Genomic DNA, 13,316 nt, shown 5'->3' with positions numbered 1-13,316 from the left:
TGAGGACAACATTTTTTATAGGTTTAAAGGAACCTAGTGCCGTAACGACACTTAAGGAGTCTGTGTAGATAACTGATTCTTGTATTTTGTTCTGTGTAATGTGCTCCACTGTGATTAAAATACCATAAGCTTCTGCTGTAAAGATACTGGTATTTTTGTTCAAGGTCCTCGTGCTGGCGAAATCCGGGCCATGTGCAGCACACGACACAGTGGAAGCACACTTCGAGGCATCCGTGTAAAATGAGGTGTATGGATATGTGTGTTGTAGTTGTAAAAAATGCTGGAAGATCAGCTCACGAGGTGCACGGTGCTTATCAATGCGTTTAAAGGATGTGTCGCAACGAATCGTTGACATTTCCCAAGGCGGGACTTCGTCGGCGATGGAAGTCTTCATGCCCTCATCGAAAGACACCCCTATTTCCTCTGCAAGGCCTTTGATACGTAAGGATAAAGGGGCAAGGATCGAAGGGCGCGCTAAATACAAATGGGCAGATGAGACGTCATTCAGAAATGAACTGCACGGGTGATTATTCACAGACATTGTCCTAGTACCATAGAGCAGTGCTGTATAAGCACGCTGGTGCTCTAGGCACCAGTGGTCACATTCTACATAGAAACTTTGAATTGGACTTGTCCTGAAGGCTCCCGAGGCAAGGCGAAGGTACAAATGTAGCAGTGGGTCCAACATTTTTAGGGCAGTTTTAGATGCAGACCCGTATGTTACGCTTCCGTAGTCTATACGGGACCTAACTAAACTGATAAAGAGGCGTAAAAGGCAATCTTTATCAGCACCGTAAGACTGATGCGACAAAACTTTTAAAATGTTTATGGTGTTTAGGCATTTCTGTTTGAGTGTTTTTATGTGCCGTATGAATGTTAGCTTTTCCTCAAGTATAACACCTAAAAACTTGTGTTCTTTTTTGACGGGAATCCGTCCTCCGTTCAGCATAATGTAAGGTTCCGGATGGATTCAACGCTGTGTTGTGAATAAAACACATGTACTTTTCTGAGGATTCAGTTTAAAACCATTTTCCTCTGTCCATTTCCGGAGCCTGTTTACACCTAACTGTATTTGCCTTTCACAGACGGACAGGTTGGAAGACCTAAAGCTAATATGAACATCATCAACATACAGTGAGTAGGAGATTGTGGGTGGCAAGGATTTTCCAAGCGAATTCATTTTAACTACAAATAGAGTACAGCTTAATACTCCACCTTGGGGAACACCATTTTCTTGTATGTACGTTCTGGATACAACTGTCCCTATTCTTACCCTAAACATTCGCTGTGACAAATAACTTTCAGTAGTGTTTAACATACGCCCAGACACACCGAAAGCCTTGAGATCAAGCAGTATGCCGTGGCGCCAAGCTGTGTCATATGCTTTTTCTATGTCAAAGAAAACAGAAAGACAGTGCTGTTTGTGGATGAAAGCATCTCTGACATATGACTCGAAGGCTACCAGCTGGTCAGTTGTGCTTCGACTTGATCGAAAACCCGCCTGACAACTGTCCAGGATGCCGTTATATTCAAGAAAATACATTAGCCTCTTATTTACCATTTTTTCAAAAAGCTTTCCCAAGCAACTTGTTAAAGCTATTGGTCGGTAACTGGCAGGTAGTGAGGCATCTTTCCCTTCTTTCAGTACGGCAACTACAACAGCTTCTCTCCAAGCTCTCGGAAAGTATCCTGCCGCCCAAATTTTATTGAAAAAGTGCAAAAGTGTTTGGAGAGTTTCTGTGTGTAGATGTTGTATCATTGCATATGATATCCTATCTGCCCCTGGTGCTGAAGCCTTACATGTTCCTAGGGCAACCAAAAGCTCTGTTGAAGAAAAATCCGAGTTGTGTGGTTCATCGGATGTTCTGTTATCTCTAATCGGTTTTTTCTCCATGGATGATTTGTGTCGTAAAAAGTATTCGTGTAGTGAGTAGAACTCGAATTATATTGAAAGTGTTTTGCAAGTGCGTTGGCCTGGTCCTCCAGGGTGTCGCCCGCACTGCTAACCAAGGGTAGGCTGTGTGTTTTTTGTCCATTAAGCTTTTTAATTCTATTCCATACTTTGCCTGTATCTGTGTATGAATTCATAGAAGTCACAAAAGAGCGCCAGCTCTCCCTTTGGCTTGCTGGCGAATGCGCCTTCCTTGTGCTTTCGCGCGTTTGAAGGAAATTAGGTTTTCAGAAGTGGGATACCTGCGGAGGACACCCCATGCCTTATTTTGCGCCTTCCGTGCATGCCGACACTTGTCATTCCACCCCGGCCTCCTAGCGTTAGGTGTGGCACCAGATGTTTGTGGAATTGAGCACTCAGCGGCATGAAGTATATGGGCCGTAATCAGTTCACAGGCTTCATCAATGCCCAAATGGCTTAAAGATGTGTATGAAAGCTGAGATAGTTGTTTAAATTTCAGCCAATCTGCAGCAGATTCCCTAAACCTTTTATAGGAGTTGAAGCTGTTAGGGATTTTGTCAATGCTTTTCAGGATGACTGGGAAGTGGTCGCTCCCATAAGGATTATTGTCAACTCCCCATTCAACAGATGGAAAGAGGACAGAAGAGCCGATTGCCAGGTCTATGTGTGAGTATGTGTTGTGTGTAGTGTTGTAGTATGTCGGCTGTTTTTTATTGAGTAGACAAGCTCCGGAAGAAAATAAAAACTTTTCTAGCAAGCGGCCCCGGGCATCTGTCCGTTGATACCCCCAGAGTTCACTGTGAGCATTAAAGTCGCCTACCAATAAGAAGGGTTCCGGGAGCTCATCTATGAGGGACTCGAATTCTGAGCTCAATAGACGGTAATCCGGGGGAACGTATAAAGAGCAAACTGTTATTAACCTATTAAAGAGGATTGCTCGGACTGCCACAGCTTCGAGGGCAGTGAGCAACTGAAGAGGTGAGCAGGGGACAGACTTTTGCAAGACAATCGCTACACCACCAGAGGAGTGAGTGTAGCAGTCCCTGTCTCTCCTGAATACCGAGTACTGTTTGAGAAAGTTGGTTTGTGTAGGTTTTAAGTGTGTTTCTTGTAGGCATAGGATATTTGGATGGTACTTATTATGGATTTCGTAGACATCATCGAGGTTTCTAATTAATCCCCTACAGTTCCATTGGATAATGCTTTGAACTGCCATAAAAGGTTAGAAGAAAGGTGCTGAGCATAGGTTTTGTTTAGATGGAGATCCCTATGTCACTGAGCCCGAATCAGGGCCAGTGACTCGGGGAGCTTGTGATTTTTTGCCGCGGCCAAAACTACCGCGCTGGTCTTTAGATGACTGCGATGCAGGCCGGGATGGCGTGACATCCATGTCCTCGTCCGGGTTTTGGGGCATTGACAGGAGGGAGGTTTTACGGCGCCCATCCCGCAACGCGTTTGATGGGATGGCAGAAGATTCAGCCATCACCTTTTTTGATGTGTTGGACATGGCTGCAGAAGAGGCGCCTCCTCTACCCACATCCATTGCAACCGCAGTTTCGGCGGTCGGGGTCTGTCGAGGAGCGACAGCAACGCCACTCCCAGAGCAATTCTGGTCAGGTGCAACACCTGCGGGCACTGCTGGCGATGCACGAGTTGTTTGGCCTGGCAGGGGCAGCGCCTCGAGGGGTGGGTGTGCCACCAAGTCAGTTTCACTATACTGAGTGGCCGCAGAAACCAGACGCCGCCCCACCCCCCGGCGGGCAGCGCTGGCGTAGCTCCCTGAAGGAAGCAGAGCATAACGCTTACGGGCTTCTGGAAATGAAAGATTTTGCGTCACTTTTAGGTTGATGATTTCTTTTTCTTTCTTAAACTCCTGGCAAGAGCGAGAGTATGCTCCATGGGGTCCTCCACAGTTGCTGCACTTTATTGTGTGCTTTTGCAGTCGTCAACACAATGGCCCTGCTCAGAGCACTTTGCACACGTTTGTTTTCCTCGGCACGAATTGCTGCCGTGCCCATACCTCTGGCAGATGAAACAACGTCGCGGGTTTGGTATGTATACTCTGGTCTTACAGCGCAGAAACCCTGCGTTTACGTACTCTGGCAAATTGCATCGATCAAAGGTCAGTATTATGTGCTTCGTCTTAATTTCGTTTCCGTCCCGTCTAATGGTGATGCGTCGCACAGCGGTTACCCCCTGCTCGCGCAAACCTTCGAGCAGGTCGAAGTGTTTCGTTGATCAGTTCTGATTCGGAGATGACACCCTGGCAGCTGTTAAGGGTACGGTGGGGAGTTACTGTGATCTCAAGGTCGGCTAGCTTTGTTTGCTTCAAAAGAGTGTTGGACTGCTCTCTACTCTTGACTTCGATCATCAGGTCTCCAGAACTGAGCTTTTTCGTTTCATAGTTTTTTCCTATCAAACCTTCAATGAATTTTGCAACCAAAAATACAGATTTGCTGGTAACGGGAGTTGCTTTATCAGCTGACTGCATCATTAGGAAGCGTGGGAAGTTGTCAGGGTTGTTGAAGGCGAGGTTAGAAATTGGTTTGAAAAGTTCTTCGGTGCGGCCTCGTTTCGGAGGCCGATCAGTTCGTTTGGGTGGAATGGAGAAGGAAGCCATAAACTATGGAATGAATTCGGTGGCAAGGCCAGTCACCCACCACGGAGCCCAACAAGGGAACGTGGCTTTGCAGCGCACGCTAACTGTACGTTGCCACTATAACCCTATGCTCAGGATCTAGGTTGAAGCCTTCGCACAGGGTTAACCCTCGCCGCCTGGGGAAAATGGAGAAATGAAGAAAAGAGATGATAGGACAGGGTTAGGAAGGACAATAGGAAAGCAAAAGAATGGAGAGGAGGACAGGAAAAAGCGACTGGCTGATTCCCCCCAGGTCGGGTCAGACTGGGGGCACCGTCTATACATTTCAGCCCGTGTTGATCACCCTAACAAAGTTAATCCCATCTTCCCGAGAACAAAAAAATACCAAAACTCGCCCTTAGCCCTGTCGATAACTGACTGGAATTTCTTGCCAGGTGATATCGCAACTCTAACAAAGTCTTCATCCTTTCTTAAAGCATTAGAAGTGTTCTTAGAAATTCGAATTGAATAATGTAGTTATGCGGTGGTGTTGCTGATTTGAATTACTTGATTATTTTTGGGTGTGTTATTTGTGCCTACACTTTGTTACCTGGAGCATATTGTATTGTTATTAACGTACCTGTTCTTCTGCACAGTTTATATGCATGCTTTTTTCCTCATTACTTCTGTTGTGTGCAGTTTTCCTGTGCGTTTACATTTAAGCTTTATATAATGATGCCACGGAACATTTAATGTATTGTGCACTTGTTGAATATCTTCCTAATCCCCCCCTATGTAATGCCCTCCCTGGTCCTTAGGGTATGCAAATAAACAAATACCGTGAACCAAAGTGAACGAAATGAAACAGAGATATATCATTTTATCTCGTCTCCCTTGTCCTTACGAAGTAAATCTGGTTGTTATTATTATTACTCCCATATTTCCCATTTACGTATGTTGTATTGAACAGTTGTGTTTATGTAATCTAGATGGCGCTAGGCAAGCGCCTTGTGACGTCAGCTGGCACAAGCATTGTATATACTCATCACGGACTAATAAAAATTCAGTGTTGTTCGGGGCACGGCGAATGCGGTTTACTTCGAGGTGCCTCCGGCGTAGTCGGCAGGGCATGCAAGGCGATACAACAGTTGGCGACGAGTGGTGAAGTAACCGAACGCGGGGAGCTATGAGCCTGCACCAACCGCCCGAATTCCTGCCGACGCCGGGGAAACCGGCAATTCCTTGGACGCAGTGGCATCGCGTTTTCAAGAATTATCTCCTAGCATCGGGGAGTGACGCCCACACTCCTGCGCGCCGGAAAGCTTTGTTGCTTCACTGTCTGGGTGTGGAAGGACAACGCGTTTACTACGCATTACCGGAGCAGAAGCCGTCGACGCCGCCTGCAGCGGAAAAGGAAGAAAGCAGCACCAGCGACGAGTACGAGGCTGCGGTGGCTGCATTGGACGCCTATTTCACGGCCAAAACGAACGTCGTCGTGGAGCGGCATCGGTTCGGACAACGCACACAACTGCCCGGGGAGACCGCCGCAGCGTTCGTCACGGCGTTGCGCGAGCTGTCATCGAGTTGCGCCTTCGGTGAGCAAGTTGACGATTTTATTCGTGACCAACTTGTAGCGAAAACGTGCAACCATGTTCTTCGGGAACGCCTACTTCTAGAGGGCACTTCACTGACGCTCGAACGTGCGCTGGCTATTGCAAACAATATCGAAGAAGCTACGAAATACTCACTTGAGCTGCAGTCATCGGCTGCGAGCATCCAAAAGGTGGAAAAACGTCAGACGCCATGTCGTACAGAATCACGATTACCGCTGCCGGAGCAGCACAAGTCTTGCTTCCCAGACAACACACAAGGTCCTCAGGACGTCCTCAAAAGGTCCAAACGTCCTCACTCATTTTGCTATGTCCTCAGGAGATCCTCAGTACGTCAGTGCTCTTGGTGTCCTATAAACGTTTATTTGAGGACTTTCTCAGGATGTGCTAATTTTGGTCACTAGAAGACAATGGGAACGCTCGCTAATATAGTTTTCACGCGCAGGTATTTCACACAGATAGTGATTAGCGTTCTCGTCCACATTGTTTGTTGGTAATAAAGGTAAAAAAATAGCGCTTCTAATTTACTGGCTGGGTAACTTTTCAACATTCAGAAGAATACAAACGTCTTCTGCAAATTTTAAAATTAAAAATGATGCATAAGAGAAAATGTTCAGTACGTGCATGCGTTCTGTGTGAAACAATTTTTCAGCACTTCTATTTTGTTGCTGGCCACCATGCGCAAGTACTTATTCTAGTCAAGCCAAGTAGAAAGTTGAAGACGAGCCAGTCGGCTTCAGAAAGATGGCCGCCACGCACGGAGGTAAGTACCTGTCGTGGGTGCAAATAACAAACGTGAGCTCTCTGTATAATTTTACTGGATTCCAAATGTCAGAAAGCAGCGAGCGGCAGCTCAGGCGGGAACGGAAGCGCCACGTCGATGCATTTTACGCGTTAGTTGGCAGCGCGCAAATCGACTTTGAGACCAAGCCGTCGACATCGCAACAACGTGGGCTTTGTTTAGAAGCAACTTAATTAGATGCTAGCACCCGCTCGAGGTGTAGGCGTAATCCCAGTCCGAGCAACCACCAGCAGCAAAGTTCGTGACATACTGCTGTGTCTGTAATAAACCGCCGCCACATCGAGAGACGCGTTGCGTGGCCCCTGTCCAGCGGAGATCACGAGTTGTCAGACCACAGTTTTGTTAACGAAGACGATGGAGACACCACGCTGGCGTTTCGGCACAAACTGCAGGAGAGGGCGGTAAACTCTAAATCGACCCTTGCCGCAGTTACATCATTGCTTGGTGTGTTGCACAGCCACACGTGTTTTTCATCACTGGCATCGTCTGGAAGAGCCCTGCTGCACACACCAAGGTCCAATGGTACTTCGCAACGTTCAGGGGGAAAGTACAATTGAAAGCTTTATACCGGGTGTTGCAACGATAATTGGAACACTTTAAAAAATTTTCTTGAGCGAACCGTCACTCGGTTCGCTCTCGAACTTCACACGAAGGTCGCATTTTGTGGTCTATTTTGTTTGACACCGTGAACAACGACGGTACTTACCTGTTTATCCTGAAAATAAATAAAAACGATTTTCACCTGTAAAAAAATGGCGCTGATTTGGACGTGCGAGCCCGAAAACAGGGTTTTCTGATCGTCTGCTAGTTCATTCCTAGTTGCATTTTCTGATCGTCTGCTGCTCCATTTGGCTCCTTCCTACCTTGAATCCCAAACGTGCGTTTCGCTCTGCATGCCCCCGGTGGTTCCGTCGTTCCAACATCAACTTGCGCTGGCTCGCACGTCCAAATCAGCCGCCAGTTTGCTGTAGGCTAAAATTGTTTTTATTTATTTTCAGAATACCAAGGTAAGTACCGTCGTTGTTCCCGGTATAAAACAAAATAGACCACAAAATGCGACCTTCGTGGCAAGTTTCAGTGCGAACAGAGCGGTGGTTACCTCAGGAAAATTTTTTAAAGTGTTCCAATTATCGTCGCAACACCCTGTACAGTAAACACGGGAGCGTGTGTCGCTCAGTACATGCATAGAGGTCTAGTGATGGGATGGCGAACTGTCGCAGCTCGTGCATTTGGCGGATCCACCCCCTGGCAACGGTTGATTGCGCTGCTGCAGTAGCTACGTTAGATACCAGGGCATGATTCAAGAGAATAGATGTGCCGATGAAGGGCTTTTTATCAAGCGCGAAACGGCGCGAATGGATTAAAACGTTTTCTTTTCGCTTCCTAATTGGGTGATAAAAAAATGTCATCCTCCGTGACTAACTGATGCAGCAGGCAGGCATGCGATAAGGCGTTTCAGGGAGTGCATCCGCCAATCGCGCAAACTGTGAGAGCACGCCATCCTCTCACCAGAGCGCTCTGCATGTATTGAGCGGCATTCGCTTCCGTGTTTACTGTAATAAAGCTTTCAACTGTACCAGCACTTCTGTGTAAAAGCAGAACTGTGCAAAATACTTCAGGATTGCCCAGAGCTCCCTGCAGAACTCAGCCTTTCCTTCAATATAGACGGCCTAGAAATATGTAAAAGCACGAGAACTACCTTTTGGGTGACTCTTGGCCATGTGAACAATGTTGAGAAGGAGCTATTTGATGTGAGTGCTTCTTCGGCCGTAGCAAGCCCAGTGACGCGAATGATTCGCTGTCAGGTTTTGTTGATGAAATGAAAGTGTTGTTTGGTGATGGCATAACTGTTAGATCACAAACCCCTTTTTATGATGCTGCATGCATTAGTATGTGATGCTCCTGCTAAAGCATTTGTTTTGTGCACAAAAGGCCATCCAGACTTCTTCTGCTGCTCAAAGTGCATTGTGAAAGGCAAACATGAGAACAGGGTGTGTTACCCAGATATGAGACAGGAGTTACGCACATATCAGAGCTTTCGTGACAAGGCACAGGAAGAACAGCACGCGGGTATACCTATAGGCCTTATTGCGAACGTTCCCCTTGATTACATGCAACATGTTTGTCTTGGTGTTATGCGCAAACTACTTGCTCTGTGGTTTCGGGAGCCACGACAACACCTGTGGACACTTGTAGCCAATAAGGTTTCAGAAGGAAACTTTGAATTAGCCGAATTTGTTCCGTGTGACTTCAATAGGAGGCTACGAAGTCTTCCAGAACTGGATCACTCGAAAGCTGCTGAACTACGCTTTGTTTGCTGTACGAAGGGCCTGTAGTCCTTTCCACAGCATTACCTGAAAACTTGTACCAGAACTTTCTCACTTTCTATGTGGTTATCCTAATCCTTACAACATCTTGTACGCCGGCATGCGATGTGCTGTATGCAAATAGACTTTTGAGGTATTTTGTTAAGGGCTTTGCTGCTGCCTATGGTGAGCACAATGTCACGCACAGTGTGCATGGATTGTGCAATTTGGCATCTGATGTTGAGCATTTGGGCCCCTTGGACGCATGGAGTGCGTTTCCATTTGAGAACCATGTCAACACTAAAGAGGGTGGTGCGTAAGCCCCAGTATCCCCTAGTGCAACTGTGCTGTAGGTTGGCGGAGAAGGATATAAATCTGAAAAACCTCAAAAGCCTACAAGGTGCCCTTGTTTGTCCATTGCACATGATTCTGGACCACTTGTTGCTCCCTATCAGGACCCACAGTTTAAGAAATTGATGGGTCCCGGAATTGTGGTTCTTGGAGTTGTTGCAAGGAACAGCTGCTGCCTGCTCAGTGATGGGTTTTCATGCTACCGGTTTTCAATGTGTTTTCATGCTACCTGAAGCTTCTAAAATGTTATTGTAATACACTTCACGGTCAGTATCGACTTTTTGCTTAACAGGTTCAGGAATAGCGATCCACTTAAATTTAACCCTGTAATGCCCAACGTATCATATAAGATACGCCACCTTCCAGAATTTTCTACTCGCACCTGGGCCTTTCGACCGCCAAGAAATGCCCACTAGTATCACTTCTGATACCTCCTAAGCGTTTTTCAAGAATCTGTAACTCGATAACTCGCCCCATTGAGTCCCAAATTCAGTTTTCAAGATGGATTTCTCCGTCGTAAGCGCTCCCGGTGGGTCTGCACCTACATTCAATGGTTGTATGATACTTTTTTACCGGGTGTATGATACATTATATACCAACTTTATATGTAGGTATACATATACCTACGTGTAAATTGGTATACGCTACATTATATACCTACAATATCTATGTAGGTATACATATGCTTACTCTTTATGCCTTTATGATACCCTATGTTATTTTGTAACCCTGGGGGAAAATTTTTTTTTCTTTGCAGTTTTTCATTGTTTCAGTGACAAACTACAATGCAACAAAGCATTAGAATTTTTATCTATTGTTTTCATTGGTTGGGCATTACAGGGTTAAATTTAGCCCACCTGTGAATTGCGAGTATGTTGATAGATCTAATTGGCATGGAGGATGGTGTGAGGGAAAGGGCACTGTCAATACCTTGGGAAGAAAATAGCTTAAAATTTTAGAGAAACATTTGGAGCGTGGTCTATGCATTCTGCATTCTAAGCTAATTGGGTAAAGGTAATTAAATAATGGCTACTACTCATTCAGCACACCTTGGAAGGCACTGCACCATGAACGGCAATACTTCCCCTTTAGAACTTTGAAAATATAGCCGTGCAGCTGGGTGAGCAAATTTTTTAGCATTTTAGTCAGGTTGTCAAAGTCTGTAATAATGCAACGAAGTTGCAATGCTCTCATTTTTTATAGACAAGAATTTTGCCGGGTTGGCCATTTTCTGGCGACCGATGCACCACCTGGCGAGCATTTCTTGGGGACTGCGGGGCCAACAGACGACGCCGCAGTCACACACACTGTTGGGCCGTACCGTGCGTGGTTATCAGACATCCCAGCAGCATGGAAAATCGGTAAGTGTCACTTATTCGGTATGTTAGCAGCGTGAATTTTAACAGTGCCTAAAGGGGGACGTTTGAAGCGTTGGCCAGCTATCAGCTTTGCCCATTAATTACGTTCTCAACCCACTAAGCTAGCGTGCCCCCCTACGCGCGCTTTCTCCTGATGGGGGTTGGCTGTGAGGCTACATTTTGCCGCACCAGCAGGTCGTACACCCGACCTTTTATCACCAATTGATATTTATTTTTTCTTCATTCAGGGCAGGTTGCAGTCATTGCCTTTACTTGGAAATGTACAGAAGCTATCCGTCTGAGCGTCATTATGCCATTGTTGGCTGCACCAACAATCCGCGTAAGCGCAAAGTGCTCATACAAGAAACGTGTGAATTGCACCACAGCAAAGAAAGTGTCGGCGTGTGGGGAGTCTATTTGCTGCACAAATTTCCTGCACCCCTCGAGTCCCGCCGCGAATGGGTCGTTGTGCTGAAGCGGAAGGACTTCAAAAGTAGCAAATTTGTGAGAGTAAATACCGTCGTACTCTACTTTGGGAGCACTGTTTATTCACCCTCATGCTAAACACTTATTGCACGTTTAAAGAGGTTTTGCGTTTTAGCGATTTACCGAAACGACCGGGCATGCTTCGCCACCGCGACACTCCTATTTCGGTTTCAGCTCGCCGTTTTCGCGTACCCTAGCTGCAGCAAAGGTGTAGGGTTGATTTTTACCACTTTCCCGTGGATGAAATGAACAGAGAATACCTCCAGAGCACAGACACATGCGATAAGGATTTAGCATGACAGTAAATAAACAGTGCTTACAAAGCAGCGTAGGACCGTACCTTCTCTCACAAATTTGCTAGGTTCGAACACTTTCCAATTCAGCACGACGACCCATTCACGGCGGCTCTCGAGGGATGCAGGAAATTTGTGAAGTGAATAGACTCCACACATGCAGACACTTCTTTTGTCGTGGTGCACTTAACACGTTTCTTGTGTGAGCACTTTGCGCTTACGCCGATAGTTTGTTCAGCGAACAACGGCGTAATGACGCCCGGACGGGTGGCTGCTGTGCATTGCCAAGTTAAATCAATGACGGAAACCTGCCCACAATGAAGAAAGTAAACGTCAATTGGTGATAAAACGTTGGGCATTCGTCCTGCTGGCACAGCAAAACATATCCTCACAGGCAACCCCCATCACGACAGCACACGTAGGGTGCACGCTTGCCGCCTTAGCGGGTTCAGAACGGAATTAATGGGCAAAGCTGGCTGCTCCCCGTCGCTTTAAACGTTCCCCTTAAGCACTGTTAAAGTTCACGCTGTTGACATACCGAATAAGTGACACCGAGTTTCAAAGCCGCTGGGATGTCTGATAACCAAGGACGCCACAGCGCAACAGGGTGTGATTGCGCTATCGTCTGCTCGCCCCGTAGTCCCCAAGAAATGCCCAGAAGCTGGATCATCATTAATTACAAAATGGTGGGGTCCAGTTCAGAGAAAATTCTTGTGTATATGCTTTGCTAATTTGTTCTGCTTGTATCATTTTTCTAGGGTCGTTGGGGCAGTTGGACTCCAGTGACTACTAGGCTCTCCAGTGGACTCCGGTGACGATTCACAGCATGTGTCGCCTCACATTGCACTACGATGCATTTACTTGTGCAATAAATCACCATCACCAGCATATTTTGCATACTTGTGTCATCACGAGGAGGCTTGGGCAGTACTGGTTTTAGATTAATGCTACACGTAAAGGCTGTACCCAGTGGAGATTCCAGGGGTACACAAAGTGACATACCTTGGCAAAGAGTCAATTGCACAAATACCTCGGGGATGGCAGTATCAAGCCCAGGCCCCTCCTTTCTCGAACACCCTGTGCATAACACCTAGCAAAAAAAGCATGACTAGAAAGTAGTCCTCAAAATGTCCTGACGTCGTACAGTAGTCCTGCGAATGTACTGTAATCATCCTTGGCTGCATCTTGAAGATGTTCTGAGGATGTGCTGAGGCCGGACAATAGGACCTTTTCAGTACCAATTGAGTATCAGAAAAGGACATACTGAGGACATCATGATGTCCTCAATAGAACGTCCTCGGGATGTGCTCAGGATGTGTTTGTGTTGTCTGGGTTTCGTTGCGGGTCTTCACGGCATTTCGCAGATTCCAAGTCATGCAAGGCGCGTGATAAAACATGCAGTAAATGCGGCAAACGAGGACATTTTCAGCGTGTCTGTAGGAGCGTCATGCCAGACGAGCGGGCCCTCGCTGTCCGAGAAGTCGATACCTGCAGTACAGCCGCCGACCTCAACGTGTTGCTTCTCGCCCGGCAGAGCAATGCAGGAATACACACAGAAGTCGTCGTGCTCGATGTACCCATAAGTTTTCTCGTAGACACGGGCTCTGCGGTCTCGAGTCT

At 46.7% G+C, this 13,316-nt stretch overlaps 1 protein-coding gene and 1 long non-coding RNA gene across 2 annotated transcripts; both read left to right on the top strand.

Moving 5' to 3' along the window:
* The first annotated feature begins 5,452 nt into the window (after positions 1 to 5,452).
* LOC144172600 (uncharacterized) lies at positions 5,453 to 6,457 on the top strand. Its single transcript, XM_077701253.1, has 2 exons — positions 5,453 to 6,298; positions 6,420 to 6,457. Exons 1-2 carry the CDS (start codon positions 5,677 to 5,679, stop codon positions 6,455 to 6,457), a joined length of 660 nt encoding a protein of 219 aa, XP_077557379.1. The 5' UTR covers positions 5,453 to 5,676.
* A 250-nt stretch (positions 6,458 to 6,707) lies between these two features.
* Positions 6,708 to 12,906, top strand: LOC144172596 (uncharacterized). The gene is made up of 3 exons (XR_013323057.1): positions 6,708 to 6,863; positions 10,763 to 10,920; positions 12,455 to 12,906. It is a non-coding gene; the product is annotated as an uncharacterized LOC144172596 (long non-coding RNA).
* Positions 12,907 to 13,316: the final 410 nt, after the last annotated feature.

The sequence above is a fragment of the Haemaphysalis longicornis genome, unplaced genomic scaffold (genome assembly GCF_048455015.1).
Source record: "Haemaphysalis longicornis isolate Haplotype H1 unplaced genomic scaffold, Haemaphysalis longicornis Haplotype H1 scaffold_245, whole genome shotgun sequence".
NCBI lineage: Eukaryota > Metazoa > Arthropoda > Arachnida > Ixodida > Ixodidae > Haemaphysalis > Haemaphysalis longicornis.
The sequence above is the reverse complement of the archived record's forward strand: the minus strand, read 5'-3'. Positions and strand labels throughout refer to the sequence as shown.

Bases quoted from the DNA above. Each gene is read 5' to 3' on its own strand.
- LOC144172600 (XM_077701253.1), top strand. From the start codon at position 5,677: ATGAGCCTGCACCAACCGCCCGAATTCCTGCCGACGCCGGGGAAACCG. The intron at 6,299-6,419 runs GTACAGAATCAC...CTATGTCCTCAG, and splicing joins AAAACGTCAGACGCCATGTC to GAGATCCTCAGTACGTCAGT.